Below are 17,913 nucleotides of genomic sequence, written 5' to 3' on the forward strand. Positions count from 1 at the left end.
TCTGTTTCCCCATGCCGGTGCCTCAATTTCCCCCACCGATCTCCGTGTCTGTTTCCCCATGCCGGTGCCTCAGTTTCCCCTCTATCCCGCCCCTGCCTCAGTTTCCCCGTGCGCCCCCTCTCAGTCAGTCCCGCCCACCTGTCGCGCTCGTCTCGTCCGCCAAGGGGCGCCGGCGCCGCGCACCCGCCTCCGCGCGCTTCCCTCCTCTGCCGCCGCCTCCGCGCGTGCGCGCTCCAACCGCCCAATCAGCCGCCGCCCCCCGGCCAATCAGTGCCGCGCGGGGCGGGGCGGGGCGGGGCCGCCGCTCCCGGTTAACGGCGCCGGTGGGTGCGCGTGGGGGGCGGGGCCGGGCCGCGCGCTCTGTCCGTACGTGCGCGAGAGGGGCGGGGCCGGGGGCGGTGGCGGCGCGTGCGCGGCGGGGCGGGGCGCGGGGCGGCCCCGCGGGCGATCCGGGATGTCGGGCCGGCTCCTGGTGACGTAGCGGGAAGGGCCGCGCCAGACCCCCGCCCGCCGCTGTCCCCCGGCACGGCACGGGACCCCCCACACCTCCTCCGGTTGCCCCCCGCCATGGGCAGAGCCGCGGCGGTGGGAACGGGCAGGGCGTCCGGGGCCGCCGCTGGGAATGTGCCAGGCCCTGCCGCCGCGTGAGCACCGGCAGCGTTGTCCGCGCCCGCCCCGGGCCGAGCCGTGAGTGTGGCGTCCGCCGGGCCGCCCGTGCCCCGGGAGGGAGGGAGGGAGAGGGCGGGAGGTCCTGTCTCCGGTGGAGGGGGGGTGGGAGAGGGTCTGACGCGGTACCGGGATCCCGTCCTCACCTCCCCGTCCTGCGGGGCTCTCTCTCTCCCGGTAGGGCGGCGGGTGCCATGAGCAGCAGCTGCGCGTCCCCCGCCGCCGCCCGCCGCCGCCTGCAGCGCCGGGATCGATAGAGGCGGGGGCTGCGGACGCGCCATGGCCGGCAGCGGCTACACGGACCTGCGGGAGAAGCTCAAGTCCATGATGCCCTACCGGGACGGCCACAAAGGCGGCGGCGGCGGCCCCCCTAGGGAGCCCCCCGAACCTCCGTACGACCGCAAGCGGCGGCACCAGGAGGACTCCGGCTCCGAGCCCAGCGACTACGAGGAGCAGAAGGAGGAGGAGGAAGCTCGGAAAGTCAAAAGCGGCATCCGCCAGCTTCGCCTCTTCAGCGCCGAGGAGTGCGCCAAGATCGAGGCGCGCATCGAGGACGTGGTGTCCCGGGCGGAGAAGGGGCTCTACAAGGAGCACACGGTGGATCGGGCTCCGCTGCGGAACAAGTATTTTTTCGGGGAAGGCTACACCTACGGGTCGCAGCTGCAGCGGCGAGGCCCCGGCCAGGAGCGGCTGTACCCGCGGGGGGAGGTGGACGCCATCCCCGAGTGGGTGCACGACCTGGTGATCAGGAAGCTGGTGGAGCACCGGGTGATCCCCGAGGGCTTTGTGAACAGTGCCGTCATCAACGACTACCAGCCGGGGGGCTGCATTGTCTCCCACGTGGACCCCATCCATATCTTTGAGAGGCCCATCGTCTCCGTGTCCTTCTTCAGCGACTCGGCGCTCTGCTTCGGGTGTAAATTCCAGTTCAAACCCATCAGGGTGTCGGAGCCCGTTCTGTTCCTGCCCGTGAAGAGGGGGAGCGTCACGGTGCTCAGGTAACTCGCCCGCGTTGCCGAGGCTCCGCTCAGGAGCCGGGGCCCGGTTGTGTAACGCGGATCACGAGGCGCACCTCGGGCTCCGTCTGCCTCGCCTGGAGGAGCTCAGGGGTTCGCTCTGGTGGAAGGGGTGAAGCGGCCATTTGGGGGGGTCCTGCCGACCTGGTGGGTGAGGATTTGGGTGGGTGCCCTCTCCACGGGGCTTGAGGCAGATGCTGGTGGGAGCGTGGCCGCTCGCGGAGCTCTGCTAACCACTGAGCTCCCGTAAATGGTTAAAATAACACGTTGAGGCACAAAATGGATCCTTTGCCCAAGAGTGGTCAGAGCGGAGCAGCTGGTAGGGACGGGGCTCCTGGGTCTATTCTTAGCTCGTCCGGTGCTTCTCTGACCTGACCTTAGTGGTGGAGAGGAGGTGTGAATGGCCTCCTGTTCCCAGTGTGTAAACTGGGAATGCTGAGCCCTGCCCTGCCCGGTGACGAGAGGGAGCCCAGAGCCCCGCGTGATTGTCACTTGGAAGTGCAGCGGGTCACGGGCACAGGAAAGGACATCGTGTGTGTCGAGGAAGAGCCCTGGAAGGTGGAGTGACCTGCCCAAGGTCACGCAGTCGGTCGGCGGTAAAGCTGGGATTGGCACCGGGAAACGCCTGCTTCCTAATCCCGCTGCCTCCCGGTCCGGGCTGGGAGGGGGAGCGGACAGGTGAGGGGACAGGAAGGGCTGGAGCACAGGGATCCCGCTGGTGTCCAGCTCCTGGGGAGGGCAGCTCCAATCCTGGCACCGGGGCTGCCAGTCCCTCGTGTCCCTGAAGGTCAGAGTGCTCCCTGCCAGGAGCAGGGATCACCGGGACGCTGCCAGCAGTGCTACCAGCTGTATCCTCCTTCTGGGGGTTATTTTTTTGGACTGGTGAAGGTCCAGGCCGGTTTTCTGGGCTCCCAGGCCGTAACACAATCCCTTGCTTTGGCTTGTAAATTGATCGCCGCAGGGTTCGGGAAGGAATTTTTCCCCCCCACAAACACACGGCCTCCTTGACTGGTGCATCAATAATAAATGCTGAGATCTCGCGTAGCTTTTATCTCGGAAAAGCTGCACAAACATTAACTAATCCTCGCCGTACCCCGGTGTTAGGTAACTTGTGTGGATTAGCCAGGGATGAGGGAGGCTGCAGAGGGAGCCGGGAACGCCGCTGAGGACATTTTCTCATTCTCTGGTGGTTTGACAGGGCTCGGGGGGCAGAGGTCAGGGTGATTTTGTGAAATGGGACCCAAGGGGACCCATCCTGCCCTGTATCTTTTTACTGCAGAGCAAGCTCCGTCCCCAGGGATGGAGACTGCCGGGTGTGAGGCAGCTGCTCTGCTCCCTGACTTCTCCGAGATAGCAGGAGGGAAACTTTCTACCCTAATTTTCCTGCTGGTGATGCAAACCCTTCTGCTGTCTTTCCTTGTCAGGCCTGGATAAATAGTTGTTCTTCCTTTTACAGCCAGAGGCCTCTTTTAAAGACATTGAGAGTTTTTATCCTGCTTGGAAACATTCTGGCAGAGCTGCTAATGCAGGGTCAGCCTCAAGTCTTGCAGTCAAAGCCTCTTGAAAAACTCTGGAGGAGGATCTGCAGTGGAGGATGGCGGGAGGAAGGAGAGATGCTTTCTCTGCTCCAGGACCAAAGAATGAGGTTTTCTTATTCCAGATCCTTGCTCTTCCTTCAAAACTGCTGGGAAGAGGCTGCTGGCTTAGGGCTCCTGGAACTGGAGTGAGGTGTCTCCCAGGGGTGTTTGGGTTGTTGGCCAGTGTCACTGAAGTACTGTAATCAGTTTGTTAATGTGGCTGAAGCAATCCTACAAACCAAATAAAGATATCTTAAATATATTTTCCCACCAAATTCTAGGGCTGCTTTCCAACTCACCCACTGCAGCTTGATCACGGTCAGATGTTCTGACTTCCAGCAAGTAATAGACTTTAAAACAGGGATTATTTCAATTTTGGTACAGCAGTTAGCAGGTACTTTACACTCATTTGAGGGAGATTCTGCCGAAGTGACTGTTCTGTGTTGATAGGATCCTGGCTGGAATCAATTCCTTGCCTCAAAGCAGATCTTGTCTCCCATCTTAACCCCAGCAATCAGGAGAGGTGCAGACCTTGCTCAGGGGTGTGTCACCAAATCCAGCCCTTGGTCATGACTAAGTCAGCTCCCCAAACTTGGCATTTTCTCCTGTGGATAAACAGCTGCTGGAGGCAGTTGCCCTGGAGATGGGGAACAGGCACAGATAGAGGTGGCATGCCTGTAATGTCTGGGATTCAAATCCTGCTGGGTCAGTGGCTGCTCCTGGCGTGCAGCCTTGCCGGGGAAGCCGTGTCTGTTCAGGGCATGTGTGGAAGTCATGAGGATCTAAAGGAAGCTGTCAGATCCCTGTCTTTGACCCCACAACACTCTCAGGCTGGCCCCAGATTGCCCCCGTCCTGTTCCTGCTCCTGATTTCATAGCTGCTGATCCTGGAGGGATTTTGCAGAGTGGCTTTCCCCATTCCTGTCCCTCGGCTTTGTTTGCCTGCCCTGAAGCAGGATGTGGTGTTTGCCAACACTGAACGAGCTCCAGACTCCTTAGAAAGTGTTCAGCCCTCAAATGACAGGTGAGGTGGAACAAGATTCACGTGGCTGGGCTGTGCCCCTCTGCCAGAAGGTAAAGGCTGAGGCACCCCATGTCCTTCTAATGAGCCCTTCCCTCTTCCAGCAAGGCCCTTTCTCCTCTCCTTTCACATCTGCAGGGAAGATTTGCTCTTGTAGGTTTTGAGATCTAGAAGATGACCTCCTCCAGTCCCCTCTTCTCCCACAGCCCTGGGAAGCAGGTGCTCCTGCAGGTTTGTCTCAGTGGCAGCCAGGCCAGGAGGAAGCATCAGCTCGGTGTGTGCTGCTGGATCCCAGTCCTGTGACCCATCAGCTCCTTAGGGAGGGGTTAAAATATTTTTCTTATTTTAACAGTAATTTGGTGAGCTTCAATCAATAGAAGCAGTGGTGGGGAGATGGAGGAATTTGCCTTTTCACTGGGGGAACTTGTGCTTTGAGAATGCTTGGGCTGGGAAAAAGGGAGGGAGCAGGGGGTGTGTGGAGCCAGCTGGGGTGGGGGGTTCCAGGTGGATCCCTGCCCTGCAGGTGCTGTCACAGGAAGCAAATCTCAGCACTGAAACTGCCAGGTATGTTGTCTGAGTGTTGGAAAGAGTGCAGCTGCAGTGGGAGGAAGGAAAGGCACAGGTAACACTTCCCAAGTTTTGGGAGCTCGTGCCATACGGGCTTCCCTCCCGCAGCTGGAGAGTGCTCCAGGTCATCTCCTGGCTGTTTGTGATGGCAGGGGAACGCTGTGATGTGTGTCCCTCCTGTTGTCTTGAGGCGTGCCTGATGGAGGCATAATCAGAGCAGGTTGGAGTCGCTGGAGGATGAACCTCCTTCCTTCCCAGCTGGAGGAATCTCTCTGCAGCTGTCTGCTCCAAAATAGCCTGATCTCTCAGAACAGGCTGTTGGTGCAGAGGAAGTTCCATGTGTGCCAGTGGTGATGAGGCAGAGATTTGTTCAAGCTTTTCTTGTTAGAGTCTCTAGAACTTGAAGGCTTCCTTTTCTGGTGACGTTTCCACAAAAATATCCACTTTTATCTCTCTGTGAATCAATTCTGGCTCAGCAGCAGCTCTTCTGGATGGAAAAAGAGACTCAGGGAAGAGTTGGGGCTGTAAGGTTTGACAGGTTAGGTTGGGCTTGGGGCTTGGTTTTTGGTGTAGTGTATGGAAAACGTCGGCACTTCCCCATGTTCTTCTGGAAAACACTCTGGGATGGAGATGCCACACTCAGGTGTTCTCATGGCCAGGAATTCATGATTTTCCTTTCCAAGTTACTTTGGGTTTGTTCTCTGGGTAAGCAATCTATGTGTAGATCCTTGGTCTCATTATGGGTGTTTTTCTTGGGGGTCTGCCCCTTCACCCACCCTCAGGGCATGTGTAAGGCTGGGTAGTGGGTGAGAAGTTCATGCTGGCACAAGGCAGCACAAGTATGACACAACCAAATAATCCTTTTCTTCCATTTCTGTGCCTGTGCAGAGGCACGCTATCACTGTATATGATACAGTGCAAACAGAGTTTACCCACACCAGTTTGGCACTGGGGCAGACTGGTGTGTCCCCCTTCAGGGCCTCAGACCAGGGTGGTGGGGCTGCTGTGTGATGCTGTGTGCATCTGGGAGCACAAACTTGCTGGTGCCACTCTGGAAGTGATCTGGAAAGGGTGTTCTTGCCTGGGGAAGGAGTGCAAAGAGTGTCCAGGCTGATAGCATGATGGAGATTTTGGGTCTGGGAGCAGACCTTTCCCTGGTGTTGAGGGTGCTGCTGAGGATGCTGAGTTGAATGTTAACGTGGGTGATATTCATGAATTCACTGGAGCTTGACGCAGAGATTCCAGGAACATAATAGAGCATCATCACAGGCCCCTTGGCATAACGCTGCCGTGTTCTGCAACACCTGGAGCACGGTGGGGATGGACACCACCCCTGCTTTAACTGGTCAGGTCTTAGACTTTCAGCTCTCCTCACAGAGCAGTAAATCTGTGTGTGAGGAGGTGTTTCTGGGTGAGTGGGTGGGTTATCTAACCACATCAAGGAAACCCGGTCCTGTCCCCAGGGAAGAATTGCGTGTGAGCTCTGTTCTCTGCTCAGGGTGTCCTGAATAACCTGCCAGCCCCTGACCCTGGCGTGCCAGCAGTGACACGGAAAAGCCTCGTGGGGACACCGGGCCTGGTGATTTCTGCTTCAGGCTGGGTGTGCAGGCTTGAGCAGCCTTCACCCAAGTGCCTTCCAAGGTGTTCCTGCCCTCGTTGGGTGTTTCAGGAAGCTCTGAAGTTGTTTAGCTTCTCTTTTCCCCATCCTGGACTGCAGAAGGCTGTCAGTGAGCTGACACTCTCCAAACGGCAGGTAGAGGGCAGGCCCCACCGCTGGGATCTGCTGGCTCTCACCCTTGGAGTGATGGGGATGTGCTCCCAGCAAGGTTTGTGTGTCAGAGCAGGTGTGGTGGCCGCTCTCCACAGACCCACCGTGATTTCACCTGCTGTGCTGGCTGCAGGAGTCCAGCTGAAAACAGAAGCAGCCATGAGGAAATGCTCCAGTGTGTTGTGGAGAAGCCTTGGCTGTCCTTGGCCGTGGATTTTCTCCAGCCTGCTGAAAATATGGAGTATCTGGAGTCATGTCACATGGTGAAACACTCCTGCTGACATCAGCTACTGCTTGAGCCTGGGCTTTTCCTCAGCCCAGGGAGTTGTTTCACCCTGTTACAGGGAGGTTTTAGAGGAGTGCAGCTTGGTTTGCAGGTCTCAGTTTGTAGGTTACCCCATCAGTACTGGCTATGGGCTGGTGATGATCTTGTGGTGGCTGAGGATATGCCATGTGATGGGGAGGGTGATGAGGTGCCTGTGCTCAGGGAAAGGGGGTGAGAGGCTCAGCTCTTACCACAGCTGCACCCCTTTGTGGCTAAGAAACCTCCTTGATCTGTTAAATGTTTAGGCCTGGGTGTGCTGCACATCTGAGCTGTGAGAGATGGTTTTCCTCACAGGCATGTTTGAAATGATGCTTTGGAGGAATGTGCTCATTTTCTTTCCCCTGTTGCTTTATATTTTCTTCATAAATTAATGGTCTGAATCTACAGTTCTACATTTCTACATGTTTTATTTTACAGTGCTGGAGCAGGTGGCAGTTTCCTCTGGGGTATGCTGAAAAATTGAGTCATAAACCCCCCCAAAACCCCCTGACTGTCCTCATTCTTTCCCGATGTTTGTTCCTTCCTGTAAGTCTAGCTCCTGTGTGCCTGGGGGGTGGTGTCTGGAGGAGGAATTCCTGGTGGAAGTTAGGAAGTACAGGCAAAACGGAATTGTTGAGGCTGGAAACCACTTTCTCCTTCTGCCTGGCATCTCCCTGACGGTGGCTTTTTGTTTCTGTTGTCAGTGGGTATGCGGCCGACGAAATCACACACTGCATTCGACCACAGGACATCAAGGAGAGGAGAGCTGTCATCATCCTCCGAAAGTAAGTGTTGAAGCCCTCCAGACGGCAAGATAAACATGGATGTGGTGTCATGATGCTTAAACACTTGAAAACTGCCTTGGTTGTTAATTTGCTGGCTTGATCTTACACCTTGATTAGGTGTCGCTCTGACGCTCGCTCGTGTCGTGCTGTACCTGGCGGTGGAAGTGGCTGGAACCTGTTCCTGCAGGGTTAATCCCTTCTTGGCTTTGTGCAGCAGCACTTCATTGTAATATCTGGGGTTTCAAGCCATGCTGGGGCCCAAACTGGCTTTCCTTGGCTGCCCAGCTCCAAACACCTGGGATATCAAACTCTGGTTTTGGGCTGTGTGTTCAGGTGTCTGGTCATGGGAGAGTTACCTGGACAGTCTTCTGAAGCTGATGCTTGAGATGAAGAATGTCCTATGAAGGAGAGAAAGTTTTCTTGGTATATGGGTTTTGTTTCCTGGGGAGAGAGGAAGACAGGCTTTGGAGGGAAACACGTAGAAAGTTCAGAGCTCATTACAAAGCTTGTCCTTTGAGTCTCTGTTGGGGAGCCAGGCTCCATAAGCTGATTTAGAAAGGGGCTTCCTGTTCTAGAAGAGCACTCTTGATGGCATTTCATCAATCAATGTTTGTTCCTGAAGCTATTAAGAAAATGGAGAAAAAGTAAACTAACCCCTCCCCAAAGTCCCTCAGTAAAACCTTATTTTCTGCCTAGAAATGCCCTCTCTCCTCATTTCCTTCTACTAGGAGACCAAAAACTGTGACTGCCACACATTGACCCCTGCAGACTGTGCCTTGGAAGGTGTTAGCAGTAATTCTACTGTCAAGAAGCATCTTTGTAAATGAAAATACACAACTTTGAGTCCTGTAAACCCAGCCAAAAACGTGGGCATTGGTGGCAGGGCTATGGTTGTGGCCCAGGCTGACATAAGGCTCGCAGGCAAGCGGTCTGGATTCAGACTGGATGAGCTTTTGGGTGGCTTAGTTGGTTTCAAAACAAGTCTGGCAACATTATGAGGACATGGCACAAAGCCAGCGGAGTGGAGTTGGACATCTGGTTAGAGAAACCCATGGAATGAAGGCAGGAAAAACAGCAGCCCTGAGGCATTAGGCAGGCAGAATCAGCCCAGACCCAGGGAGGCAGGATGAGATGTGGCAGGAGATAGAGTGGGATGAAAGGCAGGCTGTAGCCAAACCACCCCACAGCTGGGTATGGCCACGTGAGGTTTGGAGAGAGAGGCTGTGATAAGAACTTATATCTGTCATGTTCATGGTGTTGAAACAGCCAGGGAAAAGCAGCACAAGTGCTGACAAGGAGGCATCTCCAAGTGTTGTAGCTGCTTTGGTTGAAGTTTGGGAAAGAGAGGCTGCCTGTCCTAGGTTGTGAAGCAGTTCCCTGGAACAGACAGGCTCAGATAAATGAGCTAAAGGTGCCCAAACTGGTGCAGATATCGAACACATCTGTTTAAACTGGCTCTGCCTCTTGCTTTCTCCAGCCTTGCTAAGCTGAGGGTATTGGATTGTTTCAGTCAAGCCTGGCTGCCCTCAAAGTGCATCTGGGCAAGAAGGGACCTTAAACCTCACCTTGTTCCAACCCTTGCCATGGGCAAGGACACCTTCCACTAGACCAGGTTGCTCGGGGCCATGTCCAACCTGTGCTTCTCTGGGCAACCTGTGCCAGTGCCTCACTGCTCTCTGAGTAAAGGATTTCTTTCTAATATCTAATCTAAATCTTCCCTCTTTTAGTCTAAAACTCTTCCCTCTTGTCTTATGACTATCTCCCCACATAAAAAGTTGTTGTCTGTGTTTTTTATAAGCCCCCTTTAAGTCCTGGGAGGAGCAGTGAGGTGTCCCTGGTTGTACCAGCTGACCTGGTGCATTCCTGCTGAAGGGACAGAGCCTGTAGCTTTGCTGGCTTTGTTTGCTCATCCACCCTGATTTTTGGGGCCTGATTTGCTTCATGTCAGAGCAGAAATGTCTCTGCCCATCAGACAGTGAGGGGCTGACCCTACAGACAGGCCAGATAAAACCACACCAGGATTTTTCCCTTGAGCAAAGCATAAACCCCCTGGTAATTATTTCTGCGTAGCCCTGGTGAATCCATGGCAATGTTTGCCAAAGGCTGTGCTGTGATTGCTGCCAAGTAGAGCTTATTAATTGCTGCTTATCCCCGGCCAGGGCGGCCACCTCGTGGGCCGCCGTGCCCTTTGCCTGTGCCGGGGCCGTGGATGGCTGCACAAACGCCATTCCCAATCCCCGGGATCATACGACTTTGCCTGGAACAGGGTGTTATGCAACCAGGAAAACAGCTACTTCCTCTGGTGGCCTGCAAGCACGAGAGGCTCGGGAGCAGCCAACAGCCTCGTGAAACTCCTCTTCCTCTTTTTCGTGGTGAGGATCAGCCCTGAGCTTTCCTGATCAGATCGATTGGATCATCCCAGTTGGAGCTGGGATATTCGGCTCTGAATTCTGCCAGAGCCTGCTGGGTCCCAGACATTTCAGTCTGGCTCTGCTCTTGCCTCTGCTCCGAGCGTGTTTTCGCTGACGGCAGCGGGAGAACAAAGCTGTGGGAGCTGGAGGAGCGGCGGGGTTTTGCAGGACTCTCCAGAGCAGTGTGCTTACCAAGCAGGTCATAAACGCTTCAGTACTCAGTGTTTGCTGTGTGTTGGATCACAGGGCTGCCGGGAGCCAGCGGGGTTTGGAACTGCTTTGAGCCTGAGGAGGGGAGGAATGGTGCTCTCAGTTTATGAAATGCTGGGAGAGGTAATGTGGGAGGTGGGCATAGAAATGAGACCTATTGAACCCATTGAAAGCAATTTTTGAGGCTTTTGTTGCCATTCTGCTTTCACTCTCATAAATAGAGTTTCTCTATTTAAGTCAGGTAGATTCATTGTTCTCTATTTTTGTGTCAGCTCTCCTTGTACCTGGCCAGAGGGAGCATGGCTGGTGTTCCCTTGCCCTTGCAGTGTATTGGGGGTTGGTTTGTTTGAATTGCAGCCCTGCAGTTGCTGTTGTATTTGAGAGTTGTTTAAACCACCTGACTTTTCACAGGCAGGATCTGCAAGGCCTTTGGTGTTCAGGCTGGACTGGGTCCAGCCCTAGAGCTGAGAACAACTCAGGATGACAGCGTGGACTAGCACAAACTCCATCCTGGCAGCTGCCTTCGGAAGTGTTCCTTGTTTCTGGCATGCTGGGCAAACTCAGGCTGCCATGCCCAGCTCTGCCTGTGCCAGACTGGCATCGCCCTGATTAGCTGAAGAGGCTCTCCCTGATGGCAGAGAGAAGCTTGGCAGCTGGATGTGCTTCCTAATGGAAGTTTAGATTGGGATTCTCCTGTGGAAACCTCCCTCAGGAGCTAAAGTTCAGCACTGGAGAACAAGTAGTGGTTCTCCCCCTCCTCCAGCTGTGTATGGCTACAATCCTGTGACAGTTCTCCTTTGGGATAAGCTGTGCTCGCTCTTCAGCAGAGCTGCTGGAAGGGATGCGGTGCAGCTTCTGTTTGCTACACCTTCTCCTGACTTGTACTTCAACTCTTTGCACCTCTTAGTCAGGCTGAGGAACACCTGACCCCTGGAGATCTGTGGGCAGGAGGGAGTTTCCAGGTGGAGGCAGTTATTACTGTTGCAGGTGATGATACTTTTGTAGGGCATCTCCCACCCAGGTGGCTTAACTGGAGCTGTGAGTTATTGCCAGGTGATTTCATGGGATTTCACAGCTGCTCCAGCAGCTCAGCTTCTTGTCCCAGAGCTTGGGTTGCAGCACTTCTTGCATTCATCCCATGACTGTGTGTCCCCAAGCCAAGGCAGGATAAAGGGGAATGGTTTCAAACTGACAGAGAGTATGTTTAAATTAGGTATAAGGAAAAAAAATCCTTTCCTGTCAAGGTGCTGAGGCCCTGGCACAGGTTGCCCAGAGAAGCTGTGGCTGCCCCATCCTTGAAAGTGTCCAAGGCCAGGATGGACAGGGCTTGGAGCAGTCTGGTCTAGGGGAAGGTGTTCCTGCCTGTGGCAGGGGTTTGGAAATGAGATGATGTTTATGGTCCCTTCCAACTTAAACCATTCTGTGATTCTCTGAAGCTTTTAGTACCACAAAGCTGCAGTTTGTTGTGCTGTTGAGGGTGGTATTCCTGCCCCTCCTCCCGGGCTGTGTGGTTGGGGTGGGGAATTCTGCTGCAACACTGGTGATTCTGTAGAAACCCCTTGCAAATTCTCTTTCTCTTTAAATATTTGCAGAACAAGACTAGATGCGCCTCGATTGGAAACAAAATCCCTGAGTAGCTCTGTGTTGCCACCAGGTTATAACTCTGACCGCCTGTCGGGAAACAACCGGGACCAGATCCTGAAACCAAAGCGGTCCCATCGCAAGGCAGATCCTGATGCTGCCCACAGGTAGGATCATCTCTCCTAAGAGCAATGTTTGGGATGGTATCTCTGGATCACTGCATAGCTGAGGTTCCTGGCCTCAGAACATATTTAAAACCATTCTGATTTGCACCTGCCAGGTGCTTTCTGCAATGCCCAGATCTGTTTTATCAGAATGAGCTCTTTATGTGTTCCTCCCAGACTTGTGGAGGCTGAGCTCTGGCTGTAAGCAGCTTACATTGTTTATCCTGTGAGTGGCATAATGAAGAAGCAATAGATTTGGCTGGCTTTTGATAATGCAGTCGTTCAGAACAATAGTTTCCCTGCAGCTAATCATTTTTGACCTCTATTGCCAAGCAACCTGTGCAGCTGCGTTAAACTATATTATGAAAGCAGTCCTGGGGGGGGAATGTGAGGGTTTGCTGGCTGGGAAAGGTTAAGGATTTGGGAAGTTTCTCAGGTCTGTTTTGATTCCAGAGCTCTGTGTTTGTATTTTTGTGTGAGAAACCAGACTCTGTGGATGTATAAGCGTGACCTTCAGGGAAGCTGCTTGCTGAGGTTTCAGACAAGCTTGAGCTCTGCAGCAAGGCTTCCCTTAAACACCTTGGTGTGAGCACTCTCATGGCTGTGAGGGATAGCCAGTGTGCCAGCTGTCCTGCATATTCCAATCCCAAAGCTTCCTGAGGATGCAGATGGCATTCTCTGCACAATGGGCACAACCCAAAAGTTGACTTGGTCGCAGGGCTTGGCTGCCATGCGGTCCCAGCCCTGTTTGAACCTGTCCTGGAGGGAGGAGGGCGGGGATGGTTTGTTTGTGAGCAGTGTTCATTCACGTGGATGCAGGCTGGGAGGATGGATGAAGACCTGAAGCTGGGCTGCAGATGCAGCTTCCCTGGGAGCTCGCAGAGGGCCGGTGTCCAATTAGAGGAGCGATCATGCAGGACAAATGTGCACATCCGTCAGAGCTGTTCTTCAGCCTGATGTGACCTTATCAGGCTGTGGGGGATGGCTTGCATAGGCCTCTGCAGCAGATGGGTGTGAAAAACATGTTTTTCTCTTTCTCTGGCCTCAGAGACTCCGGTATAACAGGTAATTCTCATGGATATCATAGTGGGATCTCTCAGGAGCCACTCGGATAAAGTAAATGGTGTGTGCAGCCCACCAGCCCAGTCCTGCTAGAAAGTATTCAGAGGCAGCTCTGCAGAAATAACAATTGCACCATGCTAATGTTTGAGAGGACAAAGGATTTTGGAGCTGAGGTTTGATCCTGCACCATAAGGAGCTCAGCTCTGTGCTCTAAATTCTGCTGCAGTAGAGACAGACCCTTCTGCCCAGGGGATTTTTCTTTGGGCCACCAGCTACAAGTAAAAAAAAAAAAGAGGTGACTGGAAGTGTTCCTGGTGAAGATAAAGGCCAAAGCTTGCCTTGGGAAGGGAAAGAACTGGCCCATCATAGCCAAGTTCTCAGCTCCCCTTGGGAGGTGCAGCTTGCTGATGTGTTCCCGCTCTGCCCAGTAGCCAGTGCTGGGAAAGCAGTGGGAAAACAGGCGGAGCTATCACGGCAAGTAAGGTGCAGACAGCGTCCAGGAGAGCGCCTGGATCCCGTCACGGTGTGCTCTCACTCCTGTTTTCTCCCTCTCCACAGGCCACGGATTCTAGAAATGGATAAGGAGGAGAACAGGCGCTCTGTCCTCTTACCAAAACATAGGAGACGGAGCAACTTCAGCTCTGAGAACTATTGGCGAAGGTCTTACGAGTACACGGAGGACTGTGACGAGGAAGAGGAGGACGGCAGCCCCGCCAGGAAAGTTAAAATGAGGCGACACTGAGGATTGCACTTCCCAGGCTCGTGGAGCTGATGAGATTGGCCTCCAGTCTGTGAAAACTTTCTCCTCCCTCTGGCTATCTTCCATCTAGCTTCAGTTTTGGTTTTTCCTTTCAGGCTGAAGAGTAAACAGGAAGGATTTGCTTTTATGAATGGAGGAATGCTGAGACATACGTGAGGAATGGAACATGTCCAGTGCACATGGTGTCCTGAGTCATGGGTCAGGCGGGCATCTCTCCCTTAGGAAGCAGATAAAGTTATGCCAGGTTGTCTGTTGGGATTTCTTTTGAAAACACCAAAAAGTTTAACTGTTTCATTGCGCAACATTCAAGAATTGTATTTTTTTCTTTTGTTTTTGGTTTTTGTTTTGTTTTTTTTGCTTTAACACTTTTCCTTTCCAGATGTTCTAAATATGATGTTTGACCCCAGGAGCTAAAATTCCATGGTGGGCTCATATTCCTTGTTTCACCAAAGGCCTCCTTGGTCTCTTCTTACCTGGTGGTTTTTGGGTCTGTTTTAAGGGTGCCCTGCAGTAACTGGAAGTTTGAAGCTTTGCAGACCCCTCTTGCTGCGATCAATTTCAAAGGGTTTAGGACATTTTTGTTGCACTTTAGTGTTTTAAATGCCGAAGGTTTCCTTACCAGACCCTTTTCCCAAGCCAGCATGGGCTCGCAGCCCTGTGTCCCTGCGCTGCCCTCTCCAAGAAGAATGTACTAGAGCTCTGGTTTCTCAGTGCTGGTCTGACTGGGGGCGTGCTGTGGTTGAGGAGGAAGGAAACGAGGCCCAGCATTGTCTCGAGATCCATATTGGAATCTCAGGGCTGCCAGGTGAGGGATCACACTGAGCACGTGCTGCTTCCCAGAGCTGGGGATAGCCAAGAGGAGTAGGAGACGCTGTGCTTGTGAGGGCTTGTGCCTTGGGACCCCCGAGAAGAGCCTTTCTCCACTGCCCCTTCCAGGTGGAGAGAGAGTCAATGCAGCATTCCCAGCAGTCCCATCCTGAGGGACTGGCTGCACTCTCACAGAGCAGGAGCAGGAGCTGCTGAGGCCTTGGGGGAGCCGAGCAGCTCTGTCCCCTCCGAGGCTGGCTCTGGGGGCAGGGACGCTGCAGGGGTTGATGTTGGCCCCGGTTCAGTGCATCCAGCACTGAAGTTGCCTGCTTTCTCCTGACTTATTCCTGCCTGTGATCCTGGGGTAGGGAGCTTCTTGGTTGCTACAGGAAATGCTGAGAAGAATCAGGTGTTCAGCCCTGTGGAGTTGTGTTAAAGCATCTGCCATCATCATCCTCTTCTCCCACCTGGTTTGTGTTAGCCCAGACCAAAGCCTTGGTGTTTGCAAAGTTTGGGGCCCGATGCCATATTTAGTGCTGTACTTTTAAGGAAAACTTCCTCCAGTTGATTCTTTGAACCCAAGTGTTGGCAGTTGTAAGGAGTAGTCTTATTTTTAAATTTTTACTGCTTTGCCCTCCCTCCAATTGTAGTTTTTCTTAGTGTCGTGTCCCCCACACACTTCATGGTCTGCACGCTTGGCAATAAAAAGATGTAATATATTTTGAAACCTGTTTGCTGCTGTCTTGAGGGGCTCCTGGTCTAAAACAACCACCCAGGCGTTGTTCCCTGCAGTGCTGATCAAGGACATTTGCTGACATCTGGGTCCCACTGTCCCTTCCCTTCCCTGCTGATTTTCACCTGGTGTTGGGGTTCTGCTCAGGCTGGATTTTGTCACATGAGCTCAGAGGATGTTGCCATCACCTTCAGCACAGTGCTGGCTGTGGGGGTGTTGGTGAGGTCCCCAGTGTCTGTCTCTGATTATCCAATGGTTTCCCTGGTGAGAGCCCCCACTGGCTCCGTGCTGAGGCACAGCCTCTCAAGGAACACGTCTTGTCAGTCCAGAGATCCAAAAGTTTGTGCTTCTACTGCTTGTGAAACCTTGCAAATGCTGTTTTCAGACCACACGTAGCATTTGAAGCGCTGTTCCTCACCTTCCCAGCTTTCTGCTGCAAATCCAGGCCAGCTCTTGGCTACAAACCCCTGTTTTGGAAAGCTTGGCGTTCCTGTGATAGCAAAACCGCATGCAGGGAGCAGGGATCCCTTCTCCTCCTGATGGCTTTGTCTTTCTGGATCCATCCTGGCCATGCCCCCTTACCCATTGTGGTGCTGGGCTCTGCTGTGGGTGCAGATGGTGACAGAGGTCGCTGCCAGAGGTCTCAGCTCTCCTGGCTCACAATTTTATCCCTACCTCTCCAATATGAATACTCTACCCTGCTGTCAACTCAGAATGAAGCTGGAGCAGCCAGCCTTTCCACAGCTTCCCAGAGCAGGACTTCCATGGGATGAGGCACTGGCTGTGTCTCTGGGCATCCTGAGGTGGTCTTAGCTCTGAGATGGTCCCAGCCATCACCTCATCCTGGTCCTTGTGCAGTCTGTACGTGTGCAAGTTTCCTTTCCCAGCTTGTTTTGGTATTCCTGCGTGTCCTGCTCGGGAGCTTTCCCGTCCTTCCCTCTTCCCATCCCTGCAGTGGGTCAGAGCTGGCAGCTGTGGCTGGGGGGACAGGAGGAGCTCCTCTCCAGCCACGATCTGCTCTTGGTTTTTAACCTGACTGGTTGGGGCTTGACACCTTGGAGAGAGAGGGAGCAGGATGCAAGCGGGCAGAACCCACAGCATCCCTCAGGAGAGGAATCCCCAGCGTGCAGGCAGGGCCATCTTCCCACTTGTACAGGCATTTTCTATAGACACGGATGTATATGTGTAGATAACATGGTTTTTTAACTCTTTTGCACTGAACAACATCAGAGTGAAACCTGGATTCGGAACTAGAATCGATCACACAGATCCAAAGGTTTGGATCCTTCTTGTAACCTGTCTGGTTGAACAGTTTCAACCAGAACTGTTTCAAGTTGTGAATTCAAAATCAGGAATTCCTGATTTTCTCTGTTGGGCTGCACACAGGCCTCAGGTCAGGCCGGTGGCATGGGGCTGGTGTGGAGCAGGGAGTGGGGTGAGCTCCAGTTTGGAGGCAAAACTTCTCCCATCTGCCCCTCGGGGTGGGCTCATGCACAGCCCTGACCCCGTTGGCTTTGTCGTGTGTCTGATGTGGTTGTGTGTGGTCCAACCTCTCCATCCACCCACAGCGTGTCCGTGCTCAGCCCCAAACGGGAGCTACATCCAGTGTGACAATCCGTGTGCCCAGACCAGGAGGACTGGCTTTCCTAAGGAAGGGGGAGGAAGGTGGGGTTCATCCCTGCTTTTCTGCAAAGAGCAGGAGGAATTGGGGTTTGTTAATGCATCTCGAGAAGGGTCAGTGGTGGAATTATCCAAGCCCATGGATCAAAACAGCTGCCAGGCTTTGAGGAGGGCTCAGAGGGGCTGGGGTCTAAACCCTTACCAGCAGCAAAGTCTTATACCTGCCAGAAGTGTTCCCTTTCTCTGACAGGAGGAGAAACATTCGGCTGAGAAATGTCTCTGCTCCTTCCCCTGCCCATACTTAGAAGTTATGGCTGACTTTAATTTTTGTTTTTTAAAAGATTCTAATTTTTTTTTGTTACCAATAAAAATAAAAATTACAAAAAGAAGTTAAAAAAAATAAAAAATAAAGTGGCAATATTTTTTTTCCTGTAAGCTTTTCCTAGGAAAAAGCGTGGTTTGTAACAAAGTTGTACAGTTCTGAAGTTTGAGATACGAGAAGTACTGTGTGAAACGCTGTAAATGGGGCAGAGATTATTTTATGTACAGTCTGATGTGGGGGAATCTTTTAATTCCGGTTGATTCTTAGGAAGAATTTGGTTCTTCACTGTCAGGGTTTGGAATTTCATGGTTTCATTATTATTTTTTTTTTTCTTGTATAGATTGCTGCATTAATTGAATAAAAGCAGAAAGCATCACCGGGCCTGGCTGTTTGGTAGTTCTGGGAGCTGGGATGTGCCTCGATTCCCCCTGGCAGGAACGAGGTGGTTGGGAGAAGGGAACTGGTTCTAAATAAAGGGAGTCACCGGCTCCCCAGGGACAGGGTGCCCAAATGTGGTGGCTGTGCTGTCCTAGAAAGCAG

At 53.2% G+C, this 17,913-nt stretch overlaps 1 protein-coding gene across 1 annotated transcript; it reads left to right on the top strand.

The window, feature by feature from the left end:
* Positions 1-428: 428 nt before the first annotated feature.
* Positions 429-17,749, top strand: ALKBH5 (alkB homolog 5, RNA demethylase). The gene is made up of 5 exons (XM_014252734.2): positions 429-687; positions 848-1,664; positions 7,623-7,703; positions 11,917-12,072; positions 13,690-17,749. Exons 2-5 carry the CDS (start codon positions 946-948, stop codon positions 13,871-13,873), a joined length of 1,140 nt encoding a protein of 379 aa, XP_014108209.2. The 5' UTR covers positions 429-687; positions 848-945; the 3' UTR covers positions 13,874-17,749.
* Positions 17,750-17,913: the final 164 nt, after the last annotated feature.

The sequence above is a fragment of the Pseudopodoces humilis genome, chromosome 18 (assembly GCF_049639895.1).
Source record: "Pseudopodoces humilis isolate 2021_Gansu_Grassland_sample_001 chromosome 18, ASM4963989v1, whole genome shotgun sequence".
NCBI classification, from domain to species: domain Eukaryota; kingdom Metazoa; phylum Chordata; class Aves; order Passeriformes; family Paridae; genus Pseudopodoces; species Pseudopodoces humilis.